The sequence below is a fragment of the Natrix helvetica genome (assembly GCF_964273705.1).
Source record: "Natrix helvetica genome assembly, chromosome: 4".
Taxonomy (NCBI): Eukaryota; Metazoa; Chordata; class Lepidosauria; order Squamata; family Natricidae; genus Natrix; species Natrix helvetica.
The window spans coordinates 65041484-65053202 of record NC_138550.1 but is presented as its reverse complement, the minus strand read 5'-3'; the positions used below and the strand labels follow the sequence as shown (position 1 = coordinate 65053202).

Here is an 11719-nt window from a genome sequence, read left to right as displayed (position 1 = left end):
AAAGCAGAGGACAACACTGCTGCATGCGGAAGTGTGGAGGAGAAAGTTTCCAGGAAGCAGTTTCCTCTGAGTCCAACTTCTGCCTTGACAGATCTCTGGAGAGCAAGAGGAGGAGGCAAGAGAGCAGGGTTCCCTGGTCCTGCACAAGAGAGGCTGACCCTTCTCAAAAGGGAATCCCCATTTCCAATCATACGTGGTAACGTGGTAAGGATGCTGACTTACTGGGGCAGACTCCCCTTGTGCAGCTCCCCCACCTCCCTTTCCTCTTCTTCACAGATTTGTCAAGTCAAGAGTTAGACTTGGAGGAAACTGCTTCCTGGAAACTTTCTTCTCTGCACTTCCTCATGCAGCAGCATTGCCCTCTACCTCCTGTGGGGGGCCATGCATGCATGGAGGGGGGACTCAGAGGTCTTCGGGGGACAAAAGTGAGAGCAGGGTGAGCCCCAAAGCTTTGTCCACCAGAGGAGCCTCACCATCCGTCTCTGGCCCATGGGCCTTGAGTTTCACATGTCTGATCTAGACAAACTTTCTTACAGCTTTGAAATATGTGCAATCACAAAATATCTCATTAATTCTTCCTAAAGATTTGTAAAAACAGGTGTTCAAATCTTGTTAGCTAAAAAGCTTTCCCAAAACGAGAATATTTAATTTGTGTTATTCAATGAATGGGCCAGAATGTTTAACTACTCCTTCTATTGCAGCTTGAGATAAGTAGTAAAACAGATATGGGAGATACATGTAGAAATTGAAATACCTATCTTTTTAAGGCTCGGGTTTTCTACAGAATAATTCTTTTTTTCCCACAAGGAATTTTGTATTCTGTGTACAATATTCCATTTCATCAATGTAAATGAAACTAATAATGGAAGAAAATAAATTGTATAGGAAGAAAATATAGGATGGAAAGTACTTTCAACAACAAAAGCTGAACATATCAAGGTGCTTCTACCAATCTTGAAGATTTAGAATTTAAGAATGAATTTATCCCCCACTGATTTTAGTAGGATATAAATTTCTAGCTATGCCCATGCTATTTAGTTATACTTTTATTTTTAATTAAATGGAGCCTAATAGAACTATTTCATTTGTAAAAGAAAAAAGAAAAGAAAGGTGAAGGAAGCAAACTGTTTCCTAAAAGCACAAGATAAATGAAAATTTGCTAAAATAACCAACTTTTACTATATTTATTTTTATTCTCATCTCCTATAAAGCAATGTCCCAGTTTTTTCCATACTCTTTTTTTGTTTCTGAAAAGTTATCCTGGCATCTTGTTTGGTTACCTTTATCTACTACTTCAAAGAGAAACTACTGTTGGGGCAACCAACACCTACCTGGCGCATGCATTGAGACACCACACTTTCAGGAATCTCAGGAAAACGTTGGCGGAGGTCATGGAGTACCTGCATATCTAACTGCTGGTTTCCCTGTGCCATGCCAGATTGATGTTTAAGTTTCAGGTCTTTCAAGAAATAGCAGTCAACAAACTTTCCAGCAATTATGATCTTTGGATGCTTCACACATTTTCTACAAAAAGAAAGATAATAAAATGAGAAAATTAACATAATAAATAAAAATGATACCAAACAACATACTAAAACTTCAATAGGCATTTCAACCTAGGTTACGAACTCTTATCCACCTTTAATGCCACAATGAATCCTCACAAACAAAACATATCTAAAGTGGATATTTACAATTCTCACAGCAAAATTACATCTAAAGCTTTTTTCCTCTTCTCGTCTCAAAAACGGGCTGACTCTCCCTTTCTATGACCCTTAATGCAGGATAGAGTCGGGACGTCTAGATGGACACTAACTTCTCATATTATACATCTTTTAATATGAACATTTGAACCAGACTTCTCTTTACAAAGTCCATGATCTGAAATTAACAAGGATAAAAGGTTGTGGGTTTTTTTGAAGATGCCAGTAACATTGGTGTAACATTAGGAAATCTGTTCTCTAGATCGTGGTCACTAAAACTTGAAGCCAAACACTGTCCACAACTATGTAATAGTTTAATGTTGATTCTTTCCAGACCATTATCCATGTCTCATATCAATGTGCATTTTTTTTACTATCAAAAAGATAAACATCAATAGGTAATTATTGAATTCATCAATGTTCAAATGTGGAATTTTATGACATTACAATTATCTTATAGGAAAACTATTGCAAGTATATATCTGGTTTTCAAGTCCAGTATTATAAAAATATGTTCAATTGATTAAGAAGAAATTGAAGAAAGCAGGATGCTGCAAGAAGAAAGATGGAAAGTTAGCAGCACAATAGCTGGCACAAGAGATCATCACCAGTTTATGCCAGTTGATTCAAATTCAATTTTTCAACAAAGTTTCAAATGACATGATTAATTTTGTGGCCAAAATGTCCAATACCGTTGATCTGAATTTAAAATTGGCCAACATATTTCCCGGTTATGGTGCCTGCATTTATAACAAAAAATGGTGGGTAGGCAACATTGTGGAAATTCTGATTGAACAAAATGATGCATTGGTAACATGCATCCACAAATCCCTGCTCATTCATTTTATTGGCCTGAAAGACAAGATGCCTGTTGGGTTCCAGAACTACAACTTATTTGCGTGCTTCCAGCGCTTTTAGTTACATTGTCAGGTTGACAGGATCAATTCCCAGAAATAATAGAATGCATGTGACTTTGTCATAGCAACGTCTTCAACTTTCTCCCTGTTTTTAGGGCTTTATAGGTCATCAGTGAAAAACCAACTCTACTTTTTTAGAGGGTTTGAAATGTGCTCTTTCTAATAAGAATGATTTAACAGAATTTCCAGAAAGTGTAAAAGTGAAAATTATTTTTGGTGTTTTTACAAAAAATGTCAATTTTACCCTCAATTTGTAAACTATTGGAAAGCAATAGAAGAATGAAATTTTATATTAGAAAACCTTGTGTTGCCAAGTTATTACACACAAAGTTTCACGTTTATCATACCTTTCCTTCCAGAGATATAAAAAGCCAAACTTTAACTTTTTTTCCGAGCCGCAATATTTTCGGCCAACTTTGTTCCAAATTATCTAGATGGAGATCGCTCATGAGAATGTTTTTATTAAGACATTAAGAGCACAAAAAGTTGTACAAGATGGCCAAGTTTTGCTTCTCTCAACAAAATATCGCCAGAGATATTATGTCTCAAAGTTGCTGGAACATCAGAATCATACTGTAGAGGGCTGCGGTATGGGGTCAAACAAATGACTATATTTCCGCAAGTATTGCATTGGCACACGTAACACTTTACCAATGTTCATTGGGAACATATGTGCATGTTCACACAAAATTTCATCAAAATCCGTGATGGTCAAGGAGGGACCCCCAGACCACTTGACATGGAACTGACAAGCAAAGTGAATGGGTAAGCCAGATTCAACAACTGTGATACTAACAACTGCAGTGATTCCCTTAAAGAATGTGGCAAGAAAGGTCATAAAATGGGGCACAATTCACTTAACAAATGTCTCACTTAGCAACAGAAATTCTGAGCTCAATTGTGGTCATAAGTCAAGGACTACCTGTAGTACTAATGCCAATGTTGGGTCTAATTATAAAACCTTGCACTATAGTCTCAATCAACGAAGAGCTCCAAGTTATTCAGAAGCACTTTGAGTTGATAGCAGTCACTCCGTTTGTCCCAGCATCTGAATACTTGAGGTATACTCTTTCTGAACATAAGGGGTCCGTGACTTGATATTAATAGTCACTGATAAATCTACCGGTATTGAGTTTACATAATATCCATATGGTATTTACTGAAAGTTCTTTTTAAAAACCGCCTATTGTTCCATTACATCTGCTGAAGGAATCACATTACTCTGTCAATTAATAGATTTCCACTATAAAATACAGTTATAATTCCAGCTAATGTTTGCTAAATGCAGTTTTCTTGGCAATATTTTGGAAATGGTTCACAGTTGTTTTATTGGAGCTGAAAAAGGGTAACTGTCGCCAAGTCACCAAGCTTCATGCCTAAAGAAACTCTTATTTCCCTGGTTTTATAACCAGATACCTTAACTGATACACCAACTAATTCTCAAATGTCAAATGCGTACATTTTAATTTTATGATAGTAAGCAAATATCATAACACAAGATTTTTATTTGTCTGTCCATCTTGTTTTATAAAATACTATTTAAGGAAAGAAGAAAAAAATAAGTATTTTTCAAGACAAGAACTAGTCAATTAAGAAACTGAAAATACTGCTTGTTTTCCTATTTAAACATTTTACGTAAAAAGCAGTGCATTACTACAGTAACAAATTAGCATTACATGTTTAATTTCTACTTTCACCATATATAAAGAACATAAATATGTAGGGGTAGATAAAGTTTACATATCTATATATTGCAAAGCTTAAGATGAAAAAAGAGCCCCAAAACTACAGAATACAGACTGCCCTCTATGGTGGAACAGGTTCTCTATACCCTCAGTTCCTCATGCAATAAGGTTACCCTGCTGTTTTAATTATGAGATAACAGAATACATAATTAGGAATAGGATCCAGAATACCACAAATATAAAGGCATTACAAAAAACATTGTTTAGTTTTCAGTCTAATCTACTCTGAATTGGCGTGCTCTAGCAAACAATAAAGGAATAATCAAAATTATTTAGAATTCAGCAAAAATCTATACAGCAAACCTTGCTTTCACTTGAGATCTCTATTTCCAAAGCTGCCAAATCAAAGCAGCAGTATCATACTGCAGTGATTATGTTGAGAGCACATTCCAAAGGAAGCAGCAACAATTAAACTTTCAAATACAACAGTTTCAAGGCTTTAGTAGTGGCATTATCACATCTCCATTTTACAAATGCATGAATAGGTGTGTCCTATTCTAAGCAACCCAATCACAAACTCCAAAACAGACCAAAAGTTTGGAAATGTGTTCAGATATAGAAAGAATTTTGCCTTTCTATCCAACTGAAATACTGTAATGAGTTGAGAACTAGATTCCAAAAGATCCAATCCAAGAAAATCATCTAAAGTGAGGGTGGTAGAAAGCAGTTTAAATCATAGGACTCTTAATTATAGGCCTCAAGGAGTAATTATCTGTCAATCATCTGGCTTGGTTAAAGGTGATCCTTCTTATACAACCAGTGCCTCTCTAGAAATACCAGAATTGGAATCATTTGTAAAACTAGTAGATGAAATTGATCGTTTCATTTCGTTTATTCTATTTGCTTCCAAGCCTCCTGCTACCTTTAATATCCTCTCCATGCAAGATTTTAATGCAGGGTAGTTACTCTTGTGCTACAGCTGCCTTTTCTTGCGTGTACGCTTTTGTGCATAAGGGTGTACAACTTCCTTTATAATAACCCCGCCCTCACTCTTACCCCAACGACCCCACCCCAAGCCCTTTGCTGCTTTGACCTCTCCAGGATACTTCCCACTGAATAGGCGCCAAGCAAGCCAGTCCCACCCCACCCACTTCTTCCTTCGCCTCCGCTTGTCAGCTTTACCCAATCGTTACGTGCGCGCGCGCGCCACACAGGCGGAGAGACCTACGCCGAGGTCTCCCCGGGCCTTTCGCTCTCTCACCGCTCGCGGGGGGCCCGCTTCCAGCACAAACATCTCACGATTCCCACCTAATCGCCCCCCTTGCGCGGGGGCAGCTGAGGCGGCCAAGCCCCCTGGCTTCGCGGGGGGTGGGACGGCCCCCCCTTTCCCGTCTGCGTGCGGCGAGGGGGCGTCTCCGGGTGGTAACGGCGGGGGGCGGAGGGAAGGGGTGGGCCAGAGCGCTGGGCACGGTCGGGAAGCGTTTCTGGGATCCAGCTTGGCCCCGCCCAGTCCGGGCCGCGCGAGGCAGAGGAATCAGGAGGAGGAGCCTAGCCGAGTTTCTCGGCCTCCTTTTCAGAGACTTAAAATAAAATCTTCAAGAACTCCCCACAGCCGTGATTTCTGACACCGTAGCTAGCGATTGCCGGTGTGTGAGGAAGGAATGGTGGAACTCAGCGATGCTAGACAAAGGATTGTGTTCAGGCTTTGTCCCTGCTTGTAGCTAACGGTGGTCGAGAAAAGAAGCCTGAAATTCTGTTTTTTTCTGCCGAAATTCTGTTTTTTTTTTCTGGCAAAACTTCTTGTGTATGTGTGTGTTTTAAATAATTGTAAGCGCAGTTTGGATAGGCGAGTTAATCTGCAGCATCAAATTGAAACATGTTTTGCAGGTTAAACGAATACAAGATTTTTTTTGGAATTTCTAGACATTTGTATTTATCCAGCATTCTGAGTCACAAGAAAAATATTTTTAAAAGTATTGCTCATTTAAAAACTACATAGCAAAATTTTCTTTTTCCACACAGCTGTAGGAAGTCACTGCTCCCAAAGTACGAATTCTGAAGGAAAAAAGCAAGCAAAGCAAGTTTTCCTTTTTTATTTTTATGTAGTTTAAACTGCTTTGCTCTAATATTCATGTTTCTTCGTGTACTCAAGAGTTCGTGAACAGCGCTGTAACAGGTATTCTTAAAAGAAAACAAATCAACTAAGAAACTCGAAAGTCAATGCGACTGTACACTCTTATATTTCTCACAATCGCAGTGAAAAAGCATCGCGAGAGTGAAATTCTAGGCGGGAGTGGCTACAGTTCAAAATAGTTCAGTGAGACTGGTGTAACGGAGGGTGGATGACTGTTTCCAATCCTAATTTTAGTCTGCCAATCTAAGGGTACTTTTAATCATATATGTTCTATGATGTACTGCATCACCTATGAAATGTTTTAGAGAAAATGAAAAGAGATGGGCCTGTAAAATATGGATACCGACTTAAATAAGAGCTAATTGCATTTTCTGTTACTGTTTTCCCCTCAGAACAATCAGTTTCATAAAATATAGAAAATTTATAACCACCCATATAGCCCACTGTTCAGTTAATAAATTCTGCACATTGTGTTTTAATACAAAATTCTTTTCTTAAATCAAAATCTCCAATTGTACCAATTATCTTATTCAGAAATATTTTGCACATATGAAACCAATACATGTTCTACAATGTGGAAGTTGAAAATATTCTCCCCAAATCCAGGACACTGATTAGCAAAAATCTTGATTAATGAAATTCCTGTTCCTGTTAGTTTAAGCATATGCAACTTTCACCATTATGATGTTCAAGAAATTACTAAAAGCTGATCTCCCAGAGTCCTCGTGAAGCCTCCTTTAGTTAGGTTTGGTTTATAGCAGGTTGTATTATTCTTCCAATCAGTCATTATTTTCTTTTTATATGTGATCTCTTGATCTGAAACTACTCACACTTTTGAGTAGAGTGGCCTCAAAACTAGATAAATCAATAAACAAAAAACATTTTATTAGAAATTTTGGTAAATTCATTAAGGACCAAGAAGAAAATTATGTTTTCTTCAACCAACTTAACATTGTTCATTAAAGTAATCCAATCCAAAGTGAGAGCGGGGAAGACAGCAGCCATGAGGAGAGAATAATTATTCACAATAATACATGGGCACAGGGGTGGGTTGCTGCCGGCATTACTGCCTGTTCTCCGTGTGTGTGCACATTTGCACCTAAAAAGGTCTGTGCATACGCATAATGTCAGAAAAGGGGAAAAATTACATTTTGGCCATAAAGATTGTTCTGCGCATGCGCAGAACCAAAATTCAAGGCAGCGGCGCCAACGATAGAACTGATTCGGGGGCATGGCAGGCTGAGTTACTATTTACTCGGCCAAACCAGGCTGAACCAGTAGGAACCCACCTCTGCACGGGCAAACAATTGATACATTCTCAAGGTAAACTGCTTCATACTTGAGTGCAGAAAATATGACTTCAGCAACAGAATGGTCAACACCTGGAATGCTCTACCCGACTCCATTGTTACAACCTCAAACCCTCACAGCTTTAATCTCAAACTGTGTACTTTGGATCTCACCCCATTCTTAAGAGGTACATAAAGGGGGTGTCATAAGCACACCAGTGTGCCTACCATCCCTGTCTTACTGTTCCCATTTATCTGTTTTTACTTCCTTTGTTCATGTTTCATGCTGCCAACAAGCAGCTGCACGGTCCCACAACCCATGTCAGCAGCAAGGGGGCCTGCCCAACCCAAAGCCAAGAAGGCACAGAGAAGGTAAAAGTGAAGACACAGGTAGTGCAGCAGGTCGTGGTGAACTCCGATCCCCAGCAACCCCAGCATGGTCGTCTTTAAATGTGGAAAACTGGGGCTCAATCTTCCCGGTTGGGCCAGAGGCCTTCTCCGGGGGCCGATTTCATGAGATGGAGAGTGAAGACACCACACAGGATTCCTCGGGATGAAGCCGCGCCCAGAGTTGCCTCTGGGGACCTCTTTTATTGGTAAACAAGGAAGGACGGAGTAAAGGGTACATACTACAATTACACATAGGTTTGACACTACCATATTTGGTCATACTTCCTGTAATAGGTTTAACACTACCATATTTGGTCATACTTCCTGTAATAGGTTTAACACTACCATATTTGGTCATACTTCCTGTAATAGGTTTAACACTGCCATATTTGGTCATACTTCCAAATGTACAAGCATTCTATTGGTTCCTGGTGTCATGTTTACATTGGCTGCTCATCCTGGCATTGTGGTGATGAGATCCTTTTGTCTCCTTTGTGTTGTGGTCTCGAATGAGGAGACAGAGACGAATATAACGCAACGTTGTTTATTTAACAAGAACTGACAGGAACACAAACTAGTCGTCTGACAGCTATTTATACCAGGAGCTGTCAGACGACGAACCAATAGGGACAAAGTATTTCTCCCGCCGGCTGGCCGGTGCGCCTGGGCCAATCAGAGGAGCCCTACTCTCGACTGCCCTCTGCTGGCCAGGCTCACCGGTACACAACACCCCTTTCCCCTGGATTGCGCAGGCGTAATCGTCTAAGTACGACGGACGCCTGCGCACGCGCTGGGAGCGTCTCAAAGAAGATGGCGCCTCGCCCAGGGGAGGTGGAGTGTCGGCTCCGCTCTTGTGGCGAACAGGCCTGGCAGCGTCCTGGATGGGTCTTCCTCCCGGCAATGCACCGACGGCCAATGGTAAGTGAGCCAGCGCACCGGGAGGGGCTGTTGCGAGGTCGGAGCTAGTGGCGTGTGGACGGTCGAGCCGGCAGGCGTCGTCGTTAGGGCCTGGTTGCTTTTCTGCAGGTGTGTTGTGTTCAGGTCCCTCCGGTCGCCGACGCAACTGGCTTATGTGCCGCCGCCAATGTCTGCCATCATCGAGGAGGACCCTGTAAGAACAGGGCCCCGTGATGTCAGTCACTCTGCCAGGTAGCCACTTTGGCTCGCCGGTGTAATTGCGAGCAAATATCCCCTCACCCACCAGAAAAGACCTGGGAGGGGGGGGAACGACAGGGAAGGAAGGGTGGTAGAGAGGGTGGAAATGGTCTAGGAGGGAACGAATACGACGACCCAGCAATAGCTCAGCAGGGCTTTTGCCCGTGGCGGGGCAAGGGGTGGAGTGCTGGGAGCGGAGGTAGGTGGAGATGCGGGACGGCCAGGGAAGGGTGGCCATACGGGCCAGGGCTTCTTTAGCGGAACGAACCGCACGTTCGGCAAGGCCGTTGCCCGCAGGGTGGTAGGGGGCAACCGGGGCATGGCGGATGCCCAGGGAGGCAAGGTAGGACTGGAATTCGGTGGAGGAAAATTGGGGCCCGTTATCGGAAACGATAACGTCCGGAAGGCCATGGGTGTTAAATAGGGAGTCTAAGATGCGGATAGTGGCCGAAGAGGTTGAGCTGGGCATAGGAAACAGCTCAACCCACTTCGACCAGGCATCCACCAGGAGGAAGAAGAGGCGGCCCTCAATGGGCCGCATGAAGTCGACGTGGAGTCGGCTCCACGGGCCCATAGGGAGTTCCCACTCCCTAGGTGGGGAAGAAGGTGGCGCGGAGCGCACCTGCTGGCAAGGGGTGCAGCGTTGGACGTAGGCGGCGATGTCCGCATCCATGGACGGCCACCAGACATAGCCGCGGCCGAGGCTTTTCATCCGGACTATGCCAGGGTGGCCGTCATGGAGGCGAGACAGGACAGCTGGCCGCAGGGAAGAGGGGACAACCACGCGGTTTCCCCACAGGAGGCAATCCTGCATGATGGAAAGCTCCAGGCGGCGGCGGAAAAAGGGGGAGAGTTGGGGATCATTGGAGACAGCAGACCAGCCCCGAGTGACAGCGGTCATGGCACGGTGCAGGATGGGGTCAGTTCGGGAGGCCTGAGCGATGTCCAAAACGGACATCGGTAGGGAGAGGTCGGCCAGGAGGTTAATAGAGTGGACAGGGGCTGGATCAGTGACAGGAAGAGGCAGAGGGCAGCGGCTCAACGCGTCAGCGTGAGCGATGTGGCCGCCAGGCCGGTAGGACAATGTGTAGGAATAGGACGATAGGAATTCTGCCCAACGGGACATGCGGGGGGAAAGAATGGGGGGCGTGGGACGGTCCCCTGCGATAATGCCTAGTAGGGGCTTGTGATCGGTGATCAGGGAGAAGGGGCGGCCATATAAGTAATAATGAAAACGTTTTACTCCCGCAACGGCAGCAAGAGCCTCCTTATCCAGCTGGCTGTAATTTCGCTCAGTTCTGGATAAGGTGCGGGAGTAAAAGGCTATGGGCGCTTCAGAGCCATCAGGGTAAGAATGGCTAAGAACAGCCCCGACCCCAAAGGGGGAAGCGTCGCAGGCCAGGGTTAGAGGTAAGCGCTCGTCATACTGGGCGAGGACTGGTGGGGCAGTGAGCGAGCGCTTGACAGCTGCGAGCGCATGCGCCTCGCGGCTGGACCAGACCCATGGAGAGGAAGAGTCAAGCAAGCGGTGAAGGGGTTCGGCCAGGGAAGCTTTGTGGGGAATAAAAGAGGAGTAGAAATTTAGGAGGCCAAGGAAGGCTTGGAGCTCCACTTTGCTGGAAGGAGTGGGGGCGGAGAGAATGGCTTCGACCTTTGATGGGTCAGGGTGGATGCCGTTGGCATCGATCAGGAAGCCGAGGAAGGTGACAGAGGGAACGCCGAGCTGGCATTTGGAAGGTTTGAGGTGCAGGCCGGCGGCACGAAACTGTTGCAGGACCAGGCGCAGGGTTTTGATGAGTTCTAATTGGTTGGGGGCGGCAATTAGAACATCAAAATAGGGCGTGACCCCGGGAATGCCATGGAGCAAACGCTCCATGAGTCCCTGGAAAATGCCGGGGGCCACGCTCACGCCAAACTGAAGGCGGCGGCATTTGAATGCGCCGCGGTGAGTTACGATAGTCTGCGCAAGCGCGGTGGATTCGTCGACAGGCAGCTGCTGGTACGCCTGCGCGAGGTCCAGCTTTGCGAAGATGCGACCCTGGCCCAGAGTGTGCAGGACGTGCTGCACAACTGGCACAGGGTAGGGGTGTGATTGGAGGGCTTTGTTAAGTGTGGATTTGAAGTCCGCGCAGATCCTAATAGATCCGTCGGACTTCAAAGGCACGACTATGGGGGTCTCCCAGGGGGAGAAATCAACGGGTTCTAAAATGCCCTGGCCAATTAGTTTGTCCAGTTCGGCGTCGACTTTTGCTTTTAAAGCAAATGGAAGCCGGCGGGCCTTCAGGCGGATTGGAGGAACCGAGGGGTCGAGGTTGAGGGAGATAGGAGAGCCTGTATAGCAGCCTAAAGAGGGGGAAAATACATCGGAGAATTCGGAAAGGAGGGAGGAGATAGAGGGCGGGGAAACAGGAGGGAGGGGTGAAAGAGAGTTAACCCCAGCAATAGA

General features: G+C 44.4%; 1 protein-coding gene across 9 annotated transcripts in view; it reads right to left on the bottom strand.

Annotated features, from left to right (window-relative positions):
- Positions 1-5755, bottom strand: part of TAB3 (TGF-beta activated kinase 1 (MAP3K7) binding protein 3) — a 47026-nt gene extending 41271 nt beyond the window's left edge. For 3 of the 9 annotated variants that reach the window (XR_014175352.1, XM_081952738.1, XM_081952742.1), the window contains exons 1-2: positions 5534-5755; positions 1332-1524 (exon numbers count right to left, since the gene is read on the bottom strand). Coding sequence is in view for 7 of the 9 variants with exons in the window: in XM_081952738.1 (XP_081808864.1) it covers positions 1332-1433 (102 nt within the window). In the remaining 2 variants the exon portion in view is untranslated. Of the gene's footprint in view, positions 1-1331; positions 1525-4668; positions 4980-5227; positions 5324-5533 lie in introns of those variants that run through there. The other 6 variants (XM_081952739.1, XM_081952740.1, XM_081952737.1 and 3 more) reach the window with 5 other exon arrangements.
- Positions 5756-11719: the final 5964 nt, after the last annotated feature.